At 46.7% G+C, this 14,994-nt stretch overlaps 1 protein-coding gene across 3 annotated transcripts in view; it reads left to right on the top strand.

The window, feature by feature from the left end:
* Positions 1-14,994, top strand: part of kansl1b (KAT8 regulatory NSL complex subunit 1b) — a 61,616-nt gene that overhangs the window by 27,254 nt on the left and 19,368 nt on the right. For all 3 annotated transcript variants that reach the window (XM_053638389.1, XM_053638390.1, XM_053638387.1), the window contains 4 exons: positions 11,473-11,614; positions 13,009-13,101; positions 13,248-13,360; positions 13,595-13,748. In XM_053638389.1, the coding sequence (XP_053494364.1) occupies positions 11,473-11,614; positions 13,009-13,101; positions 13,248-13,360; positions 13,595-13,748 (502 nt within the window). The remainder of the gene's footprint in view (positions 1-11,472; positions 11,615-13,008; positions 13,102-13,247; positions 13,361-13,594; positions 13,749-14,994) is intronic.

The raw sequence follows: 14,994 nt of genomic DNA, 5'->3' as shown, positions 1-14,994 counted from the left end.
AAATCGCCTGAGCGGTGTGATATGGTTCTGTGCTGTAGATGCACATTCTTTTATTTAAATCTTTGAGTGCAGCACAAAAGAAAAAGAATTTGAATCCCTCCAGAAATTCAGCTGTAAACTTCAGGTAGAATAGAAGTTGAGGCAGGAGCTGAAATCTGATTGGTGGCTGTGGCGTTTTGGGGTGTGAACTGTAGTCTGAGTGGTTACTGTGGGTTTAGGGCTGTAAACTGTGCTCTGATTGGTTACTGTGGATTAGGGATGAGAACTGTGTTCTGATTGGTTACTGTGGGTTTAGGGCTGTAAATGGCATGCCGATTGGTTACTGAGGGATTAATGCTGTAAACAGCGTTCTGATTGGTTACTGTGGGATCAATGCTGTAAACAGCGTTCTGATTGGTTACCGTGGGATTAGGGATGAGAACGTCACTCTGAAATCATTATCTGTCATGATGGTAGTCTTTGTAGCTACTTGGTTACTTCTTCTAACCCCTGTCCCCTAAATACACGTCTCTTATTCGGTGCGTTCACATTTATCCGTGTCGACGCGCGTAACTTGGCTCCACCACAGCCACTGGCGTTAAAGACGAGCCTCGCTGAGGGGAGGGGCTTGTGCCGAGGTTGTTGGCCATACTATCGCGACAGTGCTTGTTGAATAATGCGGTATGTTGTATACCTGACGATCGGCACACGCCCATACATGTCTGTATCCCGCAGGTCCTAGCATGTCTGTTCACACACACGATCCACGTTGAGGTGAACCTACAGGGAACATGCTACAAGACTCCATCACATGTATTCCAGATGTGATAGGAGAAGGTGCACGCGGCTGGGTTCTTATAAAAGCCACGGATTTGCGTTCGCGTTACAGATGTACAGGATGTAGTATGGAAATCATTTGCATCCGCTCCTCTTAGACCTGACGACTCTTTCAGGTTATCATGAGCACGTGGAGGACGTGAACGCTAACGCCACGGCTTCGGATGAAATCGGCGTAATGAATTCAAACGCCGTTGAGTTTTCATCGCAGCCCCATCCGTCTGTGGGACGAAGTCCAGCAACGTCCAGGATCACAGTACTGCATCCCATACTACATCCCATACTACATCCCATAAACGGGCTACGAGTCGATGAATCTGTATTTGTGTTTGTAATGACCAAATCAGGGCTGATTTTAGTTATATTTATTAGATTTATATATCTATCCATCACGACATTTCCTTACAATCCTCCAGCAGAACAGTCGTGTTGCGCTTAAATAACCCTTTTAAAAAAATTTACTGCGGTTATACGTTACCTAACAAACATGACATACAAACGGAAATTGGACATTTTTAGAAATGCTAAAAATTGAACCTTCTACAATTATAAAAACGAAATGTCATGTAAATTGGAAATCTTTCAAGCATAAAAGCTTTAAAACGGTACAACATGTGCTTTTAGAGTTTGTAATTGTCATTCTGAAAGCATTATAAACGCATCACGATACACACCATATCACAAAATAGCATAACGAGGCATAATTTATCACAGAATCTGTGTTGGTTCTTCACATTGCCCAGTCCCAGGGCCTGCTTTGATCTTAATTCAGTTTTAAACACAGTTTTATGTTTCAGTTTAATACTGTTTTAGCCGCCGCCTTCTTTTTTTTTTTTTTTTTTTTTAAACACATGGGTAATTTATTTGTTAATTTAAGTACTATTTAGACTGAATCAAAACATATTAGGAAAGGGAAGATGGTTAGTGTGTGTGTCCATTTTATTCTTAGTCATAGCTTGTGTGGAACAGCTGCTATACAAGTTCCTGAGAATGAGTTGTTACCATAGAAACAATAACTTACTCGAAGGAGGTGGGATTTGCAGCTGCACTACTTATAGAAAATTTATCAACATCTACTGACCAATCAGATTGGAGAATTCAACACGCAGTACGTTTACATGGACAACAATGTTCCGATATTAAGACGATACTCGGATTAAGAAACTAGCATGTAAACAGAGATTACTGATGACCTTAATCTGATTAAAGTCACGCTCGAAGTAAACACAAATGGAATTAAGACGTGTGGAGTATTCCTGTTTTAGTCGCATTATCGACGTGCGTTACAGACATGTACACACCTTAATCACACTATTAACCTCGTGTGAGAGTTTTCACCGCATTGTGAGACAGGACACGTACACACATGGCAGTGCTCGACCGTTTGACGGCAAACAAGAGAGCACGGCTGCGTCCCAAACCGCGTACTTGCCTACTATATATTAGGAGAAATACATGTGTCTCTATGTACTATATAGTAGGCAAGTACGCGGTTTGGGACGCAGCCCACGGCTTCAAGCAGTCGTCTATTTGCACGTACAGCACGACAAATAATTAACCGCACTTGAAGCATTCATAACATTAAAAGTAAAAACACTCAAAACTGTATACGGTCCCATAACGAAGACCAACTGTACGTCGATACGTGAAATTCTGGATTGAACGTCGGACGGCGTGACGTGGGGATGTGATGACGTGTGACGTTAATCCATGTTCTATAACACGCAAAACGGGAACATGAAAGGAGTATTCTAAAAGCGACTCATGTACACACCTTAATCACAATATTATACGTCTTACTCAGAATAAGATCAATAATTAGATTACCGCTGTCCGTGTAAACGTAGTCAGTGTTATGGTGTAAATAGAAATCAAGGACCTAGTACTAGTTCAGTGTGTGTGTGTGTGTGTGTGTCAATATGGCTGAGAGGATTTATAAAGCGTCCATCGCTGGCACAGACACGTCAGCGAACTAAAAGTGAAAAGGCCAGCGGTTACAATACCACTCGGGTGGCGTTTATATCTGTGTGGTATTTCTGGATGTAGCTCTGTGACTGATATTACTCCCTCCCTCCCTCCCTCCCTCCCTCGGCCCCTGTTTACCGTACAGTAAATAAAGTAGGTTGCAACTTTCGAAACGAACCGTGTGCTGTTCAAAGTGAAAGGGCAATTACAAATACTGGTTTGTTCTGATCCCGTGTCAGCCGTGAGATCTCACTTCAGCGAAGCTTCTTGGGTCGATCACGCCGAAGGATGTCACCGTAGACGTCTGCAGTGAAGGCTGTACGTCTCATATCGTCTAAAACCACCATCTGCGCTCTCCTCGTACCCTGCAGCTGACGTGGAAATGGCCGCGGCCTGGTGAAAGGTCACGTCGTTCCCCACACACACACACACACGGACTAAAATGGCGTGCTCAGGAGTGATTTAAAATAACATGATGTAATATAACATGCATGTCGGTTCTTTCCTGAAAGATTGGGATACGCTCAGGTTTTCCACGTTCAGCCTCCGATTTAAACCCTCTCACTTTAAAGGCAGAGTCCTCACTTTATTAACAGCGCAGTAGAGCTGTATTAGCAGATCTGGAGCCTGTCCCGGGAACGCCGGTGTGAGGTGGGAACACGCTCGGGATGGATGTGACGTTTACTGAAAATCGAAGTGTTTCGATTTGTTACTTTATTGGCGGATGAATAACGCTAGTATTAGCTATCCCATGGTTAGGATGAAAAGTGTGCTATGATGACGGTTTGACGGTTTGTTTACCTGTAAGGTGATGCATCGTGGGAGTTGTGCTAGCCTGGGAGTTGTACTGATGGCGTTGCACAGCACTTTATTTCACTCGGTTTCGGAGGCCCGGTTGCGCCTCAGTGTAGTGGATCTGTGTGAATGTAGCTAAACGTGTCTAAATGAAAACTTTTGTTTCGTGAAAGTCAACGAGAAGTCGTCCTCCGTCCTCGCCGCCGTCCGCCTCGGGCCACGAATTAAAACCGAATAACCCAGGTATGAAACGTGCTTGTCCCAAGAGCCCGGCCTACCGATGTCTCTGTCCCTCTGCTAACTATGCAAGCTCTGCCATCAAATAAATAGCTAGTTAGCTAACGAGCGCATTAATGACGTCGGCGAGCAGGTAAGATTCTCTCGCAGCTGAAAGGACATGCAGAGAAAGCTGTGGAGGTTGAGTAATCTCCTCTCTCTAGTGCGTGCGAATGAGGACGTGATGTAGGTGTCGCACACTCCGGAGTCGTTAGGGAGAGTCAGTGAGGGAGTGTTGGAGCACAATGCAGGCCTCTTTGTTGTGATGTTTACACGGCCGCGTGCGTGACTCATCTAATAACGGGGCAAGACGGGGTGAGAAGAAAGCGCTCGCGTCTGCTCTCCTTTCACTCTCGGTTCAGTTCGACTCGGTCGCTCTCTCTTCTTCTCTTTTACTCGCCGTACAGGACGTGTGTGTGTGTGTGTGTGTGTGTTTAGGCGCAGTGTGTGAGGATCCGTGCGTTTCCTTTCTCTGCAGCGTGAGGAAATAACACTGACTCTGCAGCTCTGCTCTGCACCATGTGGTGACACCTGTTCTGTTTGTGTGTGTGTGGGTGTGTGTTTGAACCACCTTTTTAAACCACGGGATGAAAAATACGCTCTTTCCCAAGTGATGGTGTTTGAGAGAAGAGTTGTTCACCGGTTTTTATTCTATTCGATAATAAACGCCGAGAAGACGTAAGATAAGGTCTGCACGGATTAAAGACTTCTTCACTCGTGAACGGCTCACGTTTACCGTGCTGTGAAAAAGTATTTGCCCCATCCCGATTATCTTCTGTTTTTGGTGTGCGCGTATATATCTCGTGCTAAATTGTTTCCGAAATTTGAACAAAATCTACGCTAAAGTAAACACACACTACCGTTTTAAACGATAACGTTATTTAACTTGCAGTTTAACTGGGCACCTTGCTGGGGGCAAATACTTTTTCACAGCACTGTATTTTAGATCTGACGCTAATTTTTGTGTTTATACCATACACCTAATTTAAAGGTAAGAAGTGCGGCTTTGTTTACTGTTGATTTGACGTCACTTGCTGAACTCGGGCGTTTAGGAGACCTTTCATGTTTTCCTAGTAGTAGTAGTAATAATAATAATAATAATAAATCACGAGTTATCTTTGCTCACTCCATCCCACACTTCAAATTGGATTATTTGTAACTCTTCCACAGGAGCCGCAGCTGTTTTGTTCTGAATCGACCGTTTTCCTTATTTATACCTTCAATCGATCGACGCACTTAGCTTTCATTTCTAGTAACGGCGACGGCAGTGACCGCGTGTCCTCTATATAAATCTCCCGTCCGGATACGTTTTACTCCCGACCCCTCCAGGATTTCGCCATTTTTGCGATGGCAGAAACGAACGCCAAATCAAGGAAACGCCGCACTATCCTGAGGCGCTCGCAATTTCTCAGAATTACCGCGCGTTCTCCGCAGACTCGGGCCGAGCCTCCTCGCGTTCAGCCAACCCCCGCTTCGCTCAAAGGTCTCGTTTACCGCAAAAATGAAAACGAATAAAAGGTGCTAAAAAAAAAAAAAACTCCCCGGGTGGCGTTTGAAAAAACAGACTGAGGACCGAACGCTAGCCGGTGTCGTCGATCCTTTCAACGGTGAGATCGGCGCGTTTTAGATCTCCGTGCCGTAAATGGCCGTACGGGAAGAATAAATGGATCGGAGCGGCCGGCTGCCTCGCTGGAGGCGTTGTAGAGCCGAGCGTGGATTCGATAAACGGTCGTTATTTCCCAGAATCGCTGGTGTGGAGCACAGAACATCTGAATTATTCAAGCACACTTCATTCTTTTATTTATTTATTTTTAAATAATGATGAGTGTTACCGTTTGACCCTGTGTGGGATTTAAAAGGAGTGATTATTGAGTGGCGTGTGTGTGTGTGTGTGTGTGTGTTTTCTTTTCTAAATGGCCGTGGAGGGTTTTTGTAACGACCTTCAGGAGGAAGCACTCTGATGGACGTTAAACTGAACTCTTACCGTTCCTGCACTACGCTGTACCTTCACCCCTGTTTTGGGAATAAAAACCGACACATTTACATGTTCAGCTGTAACACCGGGGCTATAAAATACTTTATATGGCCAAAGGTATGTGGACACCTCACGCTCACATCCGTACGTGCTTCTTTTCCGTGTTGTAGCAGTACGGGTGACGTGGTTGTAGCAGTACGGGTGACGTGGTTGTAGCGGTACGGGTGACGTGGTTGTAGCGGTACGGGTGACGGGGTAATCAGCTCAGCACCATGTTGCACTGTTACGGGTTACATTGTTATAATTTTACAGGTTACATTGCTCACTGTACAAGTTACATCCGCATACTGGTATGTTAAATTATTACATCGTTTAAACGTTACAGGTTGCACCGTTGTAACGGTGCAGTGTTGCAGGTTACATCACGTTAGTCTTACAGGTTGCGTTGTTGTGACATTGCATTGCTTCACTTGTGCGTAGTTACAGGTTACATTGTTTCAGGGATGCCGGTGACGCTGTTACGGGTTACATCTACACCATGTTAGTGTTGCGTTACGTTGTAACATGCTGCTTTTGTTACATGGCTTTCGAGTTGTTGTCTTGGGTTTTACGTTTTCAGGGTTACAGGTTACACCGTTGTGATGTTTCAGGGTTACAGGTTACACCGTTGTGATGTTTCAGGGTTACAGGTTACACCGTTGTGATGTTTCAGGGTTACAGGTTACACCGTTGTGATGTTTCAGGGTTACAGGTTACACCGTTGTGATGTTTCAGGGTTACAGGTTACACCGTTGTGAGGTTGCATTGTTTCAGGGTTACAGGTTACACCATTGTGATGTTTCAGGGTTACAGGTTACACCGTTGTGAGGTTGCATTGTTTCAGGGTTACAGGTTACACCGTTGTGATGTTGCATCGTTTCAGGGTTACAGGTTACACCGTTGTGATGTTGCATTGTTTCAGGGTTACAGGTTACACCGTTGTGAGGTTGCATTGTTTCAGGGTTACAGGTTACACCGTTGTGATGTTGCATCGTTTCAGGGTTACAGGTTACACCGTTGTGATGTTGCATTGTTTCAGGGTTACAGGTTACACCGTTGTGAGGTTGCATTGTTTCAGGGTTACAGGTTACACCGTTGTGATGTTTCAGGGTTACAGGTTACACTGTTGTGAGGTTGCATCGTTTCAGGGTTACAGGTTACATCATCCTTTTAGTGGTACAGGTTACACGGTTTCCACAATAAAGCTTACACGGTTATTTCAAAAGGTATCTTAGATTTTGGTGTTTTAGTTCACGTCGTTAAATCGTTAGATTACAGGTGCAGCAGTTCGCCGCAGATTACACGGATACACCGTGTGTTTTTGTTTTGTTGTTGTTGTTTTGTTTCCGGTACTGTTCGGTCGCTAATAGTTTTTCTCGATTTCCGTAGACTAGTTTGTGAGAAGCGTTTTCCTCTCGCACGCGCGATGCACGTTTATTATATTTGTTGCAACGCTGTCAATGAACAAATAACGCACGCGGCGTCGTTGTTGAGTAACGGTGTAGCCGAGATCCGTTACGGTGTTGCCATCCTTACACAACATTTCTCAGTGGAAATGTTCTGTATAAACTGTGTGCAGATTTGTTTGTAATCTCGCGCTCTCTCGCTCGCGCTCTCTCTCGCTCTCTCTCTCTATCATCTGTACCTGGCAGCGCCTGGGCCAGAATGAAAGGAGTCCTCTGTGAGAGTGTGTGGGAGCGAGGGAAAGTGTGTGTGTGTGTGTGTGTGTGTGTGTGTGTGTGGTAGACACACAGAATGAATAAGCCTGCTGCTCTTTGTGTCTTGTCTTTTTTCCTTTTCCTCTCTCTCCTGTGCTCTTCGGTGAAGATTGTTGCTGTTTGTTCGGTCCTACTCCCGCGTAGACCACGTTCCTGTACGATATGTAACCTTAATGAACGCATAATGAGTTTAAGGATAATGAGGTTAGGTTTCATGCTGCTTTTGTGACCGAGTTTGCAGTGCAGTGTATTATCTGCATCGTCACGGTAACGTTTCCGTTTTATTATAACGTGGGCGGGAGTCTGCAGGCTGACGGCGGTATCGGGATACGAGTTTGGATTGATTTCAGATTTATTCTCTCTCTCTCTCTCTCTCTCTCTCCTGTCGATCACAGAGACACTAGCCAATCACGTGCGTCTCTCGGAGTCGTGTATGCGGAATAGGGCGGATAGCGCTTTCCTCCGAGCGTGTTACATCGCAGGCACGGGACAAAAAAATAATACTACTGCGAGATGGGGGAAGGGGGCGGAGCTTCCAGAGTGTGTCCGTTCATATCAGAGAGTTCAGAACACCTGTGCAACTGCTGATTATTTATTTATTTATTTATTTGAAATAAAATAAGGCGGCTCTTATAGCGTGTTTTGGAGAATATTCCAGTGTAATGTGGAAATATTTAAACATTGTCAGGTTTGGTACAGTTTGTATTTTCCATTTTAACCCTCCCATACTGTTATTTCCTGGGTTTGGACCTGTGTGTGTGTGTGTGTGTGTGTGTGTGTGTGTGTGTGTTCAGTCCCCTGTATAAACCTGGTTCGCCCACACCGTCAGGTCCACGTGTGTGTCGGTGAACTCTGGTTAACTGTGTGTAATGTGACTTTAGCTCTGTTAGCATTGTTAGCGCTGTTAGCCTGCAGCAGCGTGTGTGTTTGTGTGTGTAAATCAAGCTCCTCAGCAGACGTGGACGTTAATCAGCGTTTACCGTTTTACTTCTGAACCCTGGATCTGTTTCTCAGCACTGATCATGAGCAAGTTTGCACTTTACACTCCTCCTGAGTGCTTTACTGGTGCACCACGCACACACACACAATACTGTTCATCACTAAATGCTTCATCTCTCTGTCTCTCATTCTTTGTGTCTCTGTCTCTTCCGCTTCTCCATCGGTCTCCCTCTGCCTTTTTTCATCTGTGTGTGTGTGAGAGTGTCAGCACCATCTGATGATATAGTGGTTATTAACTGCAGCTGTGTGTTATCTGCCCAAGTGTGTGTGTGTGTGTGTGAGCTTTGATGTTTTCCCCCACATGTGATCAGGCCTGATTTCCTGTGTTTATATTTTTCTTCACTATCACTCAACATTGTCATTTCCTGAGAAAGGTAGGTGTGTGTGTGTGTGTGTGTGCGTACACTTCATAAAGAAAGAGAGAGAGAGAGTGATTGCTACTTCCTGCCTCCATCTTGCTTCCTGTTATAGCTTCCTGTTCCTGGATGAAAAGCACACAAACACCCTCAGAGCACCGCACGCACGCACACGCGTTCTGTCAGGGCCATCTGTGCTTATTAAATATCCCTGTGTATTGGGCTGTCTGTGTTCTTAAAATCTCTCTCTCTCTCACACACACACACACACACTTGTTGAAGTACATTTATTTGACTTGAATTATTGCTGTGGCTATCAGAGCCACTGAGACAGACAGACGCACACACACTTCCTATGCTGATTGTGTTTCCCCTTCCCCGATTACAGCGAAGATGGACAGACGGGCTGCAGGACTGAGAGACAGACAGGCTCGGTGTAAGGCAGACAGACAGACAGACAGACAGACAGGCTCGGTGTAAGACAGACAGACAGACAGGCTTGGTGTAAGGCAGGCAGGCAGACAGACAGGCTTGGTGTAAGGCAGACAGACAGACAGACAGGCTTGGTGTAAGACAGACAGACAGACAGACAGGCTTGGTGTAAGGCAGACAGACAGGCTTGGTGTAAGGCAGACAGACAGGCTCGGTGTAAGGCAGACAGACAGACAGGCTCGGTGTAAGGCAGACAGACAGACAGGCTCGGTGTAAGGCAGACAGACAGATTTTGTGTAAGACAGACAGACAGAGAGACAGATTTTGTGTAAGGCAGGCAGACAGATTTTGTGTAAGACAGACAGAGAGACAGATTTTGTGTAAGGCAGACAGACAGATTTTGTGTAAGACAGACAGACAGACAGAGAGAGATTTTGTGTAAGGCAGACAGACAGACAGAGAGACAGATTTTGTGTAAGGCAGACAGACAGACAGAGAGACAGATTTTGTGTAAGACAGACAGAGAGACAGATTTTGTGTCAGACAGAGAGACAGATTTTGTGTAAGGCAGACGGACAGACAGAGAGACAGATTTTGTGTAAGGCAGACGGACAGAGACAGAGAGACAGATTTTGTGTAAGGCAGACAGACAGACAGAGAGACAGATTTTGTGTAAGGCAGACGGACAGACAGAGAGAGAGACAGATTTTGTGTAAGGCAGACGGACAGACAGAGAGACAGATTTTGTGTAAGGCAGACAGACAGACAGAGAGACAGATTTTGTGTAAGGCAGACGGACAGACAGACAGAGAGACAGATTTTGTGTAAGGCAGACGGACAGACAGAGAGACAGATTTTGTGTAAGGCAGACGGACAGACAGAGAGACAGATTTTGTGTAAGGCAGACAGACAGAGAGACAGATTTTGTGTAAGGCAGATGGACAGACAGAGAGACAGATTTTGTGTAAGGCAGACGGACAGACAGAGAGACAGATTTTGTGTAAGGCAGACGGACAGACAGAGAGACAGATTTTGTGTAAGGCAGACAGACAGAGAGACAGATTTTGTGTAAGGCAGACAGACAGAGAGACAGATTTTGTGTAAGGCAGACAGACAGAGAGACAGATTTTGTGTAAGGCAGACAGACAGAGAGACAGATTTTGTGTAAGGCAGACAGACAGAGAGACAGATTTTGTGTAAGGCAGACGGACAGACAGAGAGACAGATTTTGTGTAAGGCAGACGGACAGACAGAGAGACAGATTTTGTGTAAGGCAGACGGACGGACAGACAGAGAGACAGATTTTGTGTAAGGCAGACAGACAGAGAGACAGATTTTGTGTAAGGCAGACAGACAGACAGAGAGACAGATTTTGTGTAAGGCAGACAGACAGAGAGACAGATTTTGTGTAAGGCAGACAGACAGACAGAGAGACAGATTTTGTGTAAGGCAGACAGACAGACAGAGAGACAGATTTTGTGTAAGGCAGACAGACAGACAGAGAGACAGATTTTGTGTAAGGCAGACAGACAGGCTTGGTGTAGGTTATTATGGAATAGAACCTAGACATGGTGTGTAATAGAGTGCTCTGTGTGTGTGTGTGTGTGTGTGTGTGTGTGTGTGTGTGTGTGGTTTCTGATCTTGTTTTTCTACTCTGTGTGATGAAACGTCATCATGACTCTGCATTAATGATCATGTGTGTGAATGCAATACCATGGCGCGCCCCTCTCTCTCTCTCTCTCACACACACACACACACACACACACACACACACAATCTACACGACTCGTGTACATGATGTTATGATTAAACTCCGCTTCACTCAGTAAGAGGAAATGCTTTTGGTCTTTAACTGTTAAATAAAAGCTCCTGAGGACCAGCCTGAAGTCCTCACATTCTCTCATTCCTGTCTTTAGGGGAACAGTAGGTCCTCACAAAAGACTCAACACACACACACATGTAAATCATGCTCAAGTTGGAGCTAATGTCTTCTCTCTCTCTCTCTCTCTCTCTCTCTCTCTCTCTCTCTCTGTCTCACTCTGTGTGTGTGTGTGTGTGTGTGTGTGTGTGTGTGTGTGTGTGTGTGTGTGTGTGTGTGTAGGTGGAGGAGAGCTGAGGGCCGTTATGCAGTGGAGCGCTCCTCCATCATCAGTCACTGGAACTGGCTGCAGGCTCACGTCTCTGACTTGGAGTACCGCATCCGCCAACACACCGACATCTACCGTCACATCCGCACCAGCAAGGTCTCACACAGCCACTCACTCTTTAACACACACACCCACACACGCTTAGCTTCAAGTGTAAACACGTTTCACCTCCTACAGCCTTTAAACTGTAACGTAACTCAGATATGTGAACAGTAATGTGACGTATTGTGAACGGTAATGTGAACAGTAACGTGATGCCACTGTGTGTGAAGTCATTTTACTGGAAGTGGTACAGTGTCTGATGACGTGATGTCTTCATATTAACAGTCAGTTGTATATAACAGTGCATGACTGATTCCTGTAACAGGAAATAGTGCTTAGGACACGTCACTCCTCTGCTGAATCCAAACACACTCAACACTGGCCTGAACTCTGACTATCTTTACAAGAGATGCTTTGGAAAGAAAATGAATCAGGGACGTAACGATTCAGTGGCGTCTCGATACGATACCGTACACCGGTGTCTGTCCCCTTGACCAACTGTCCTCGGTCCCCGTCTGTCCCCTTGACCTTCTGTCCCTGTGACCCATTGTCCTCGGTCCCCTCCGGCCCCCTGTCTTTTCCCCATGACCAACTGTCCTTGGTCCCCGTCTGTCCCCGTGACCCACTGTCCTCGGTCCCCGTTGGTCCCCGTGACCCACTGTCCTTGGTCCCCGTCTGTCCCCGTGACCCACTGTCCTCGGTCCCCTCCGGTCCCCTGTCTTTTCCCCGTGACCAACTGTCCTCGGTCCCCTTCTGTCCCCGTGACCCACTGTCCTCGGTCCCCGTGACCCATTGTCCTCGGTCCCCTCCGGCCCCCTGTCTTTTCCCCATGACCAACTGTCCTTGGTCCCCGTCTGTCCCCGTGACCCACTGTCCTCGGTCCCCGTTGGTCCCCGTGACCCACTGTCCTTGGTCCCCGTCTGTCCCCGTGACCCACTGTCCTCGGTCCCCTCCGGTCCCCTGTCTTTTCCCCGTGACCAACTGTCCTCGGTCCCCGTCTGTCCCCGTGACCCACTGTCCTCGGTCCATGTGACCCACTGTCCTTGGTCCCCGTCTGTCCCCGTGACCCACTGTCCTCGGTCCCCTCCGGTCCCCTGTCTTTTCCCCATGACCAACTGTCCTTGGTCCCCGTGACCCACGGTCCTCGGTCCCCTCCGGTCCCCGTCTGTGCCCGTGACCCTCTGTCCCCGTGCCCGCCTGTGCCCGTGACCCTCTGTCCCCGCACCCATCTGTTCCCGTGACCCTCTGTCTCCTGTCCCATCTGCAGTTTCTCCTCCCAGTCCTCCTCCTCTGCTGTAACACTGTGTGTAGTTGTATGTGTGTATGATGGCGTGTGATTAGAGGAAGAAGAGTCTTGGTGTCTGAGCCCTCGTTGAGACTTGAGAGGGATGTAAACAGCGGTGTGTGTGTGTGTGTGTGTGTGTGTGTGTGTGTGTGTGTCTCCGCAGGGTGCCGTGATGCTGGGTGAGAGCTCAGTCTGTGAGACAGCAACCGAGAATAGCAGCAGCTTGTCTAGGACGGAGAGTCCCACCTGTCCACAGGTACACTTATACACACTGCACACCCAGAGTGAAATATTAATACTTGCTGAGGTTTTACCCCATATGACTTTCTCAGTCAGACCTGGCTCAGGGGACGGTGGCTCCGTGTAGACTTCATTTATTTATTTATTTATTCATTTCTTCAGATGCCTGACGCTGACGTGACGGACGGCTCCATGTCGGCCCTCGGTGTCTCCATGGAGACGAACCTGAGGAAAAGTTACCCGTCTGTCCGACATGTTAACGGGGTCATAAACAGGTCATTCTGATTTTATTATTATTATTATTGTTACCGGTTGAAATGACTTAAGTTTCTATGCAACACATTTTTAAAAGATATTAAGTGATAAAGTTTTGACCCGCAAGATAAAAGCAGATACAACTTCCTGTTTTAATATTTTTAGTTTTAACCCTAGCATGATTTTGGTGAACTTTGTTGATTATGTATGTGTTTGCTGAACGTTGTTGGTTTTGCGTGTGTGTGTGTGTTCAGTCTGCGTTGCAGTTCTCCGGCTGTGTCCGAGCCGGAGCATCAGAGGCCGAGTGCTCCAGACCCGAGCTGTGTAGCAGCACGAACTCGACCGCTCATCTCCTGCAGGAGGAGACGCCTGATCCAACCCTCCACACTTCCTCACCTCAACAACAAGGTACTGGGATACTGTGTGTGTGTATATGAGAGAGAGATGTTTTGTAGGGGTGGGTGGGTGGGTGTGTGTGTGGCATTGAAGTGCCAGAGAATAAAAAGAATGTGTAGGGGTGTGTGTGTGTGTGTAGAGGGGTGAGGAATGTGTGCTATGATGAACACAGGGCTATAAGCTGCAGTGACGAGCCTCTATTGGAATAACTGTTTAATCCTCTGTGTACACACATGTACGTGTGTGTTTTTACGGTGCCGCTCGTGTCGCGGTGGTGTTCACACACCTTTGTGTGGTTGTGTGTTGAGTGCCCGTGCTGGGCTGCGGTTACTAATCCAAACACACAGCTCTCCACACCCTGATCCACGTCCCGTGTCCCGTCTCATCACGTCACTCAGTTCAGTGGGCAGAGTCCTCTGGTAGTGTGACGTGATGTCACTTCCTGCACAGTGCCACACATTACGACGTAGTGACATCACTTCCTGCAGAGCGCTACACAGTCTTAACAGTGGAAGAGCTGTAAGGTCTCTCTTAAGAGAAAAAGTAGCCGACAAGCAGAAGTCGAAGTCGTGAAGTAAACAATTGCGGCACTTTTTGTGTTATATTTGTTTTATTTATTTATTTTTGTTTTAGATAGGCCTGCACGATTATGGCCAAAATGATAATCAGGATTATTTTTGATCAATATTGAGTGGGGGGTATGTTACTGGTGAGTGGGGGGTATGTTACTGGTGAGTGGGGGGTATGTTACTGGTGAGTTGGGGGTATATTACTGGTGAGTTGGGGGTATGTTACTGGTGAGTGGGGGGTATTTTACTGGTGAGTAGGGGGTATGTTACTGGTGAGTAGGGGGTATGTTACTGGTGAGTGGGGGGTATTTTACTGGTGAGTAGGGGGTATATTACTGGTGAGTGGGGGGTATGTTACTGGTGAGTGGGGGGTATGTTACTGGTGAGTGGGGGGTATGTTACTGGTGAGTAGGGGGTATGTTACTGGTGAGTAGGGGGTATGTTACTGGTGAGTGGGGGGTATTTTACTGGTGAGTGGGGGGTATATTACTGGTGAGTAGGGGGTATGTTACTGGTGAGTAGGGGGTATTTTACTGGTGAGTGGGGGGTATATTACTGGTGAGTAGGGGGTATGTTACTGGTGAGTAGGGGGTATGTTACTGGTGAGTAGGGGGTATTTTACTGGTGAGTGGGGGGTATGTTACTGGTGAGTTGGGGGTATATTACTGGTGTATTTTATGTTGTAGAAT

This window comes from Ictalurus furcatus, chromosome 12 (genome assembly GCF_023375685.1).
Source record: "Ictalurus furcatus strain D&B chromosome 12, Billie_1.0, whole genome shotgun sequence".
NCBI classification, from domain to species: Eukaryota; Metazoa; Chordata; class Actinopteri; order Siluriformes; family Ictaluridae; genus Ictalurus; species Ictalurus furcatus.
This window is presented reverse-complemented; position numbering and strand designations above follow the sequence as displayed.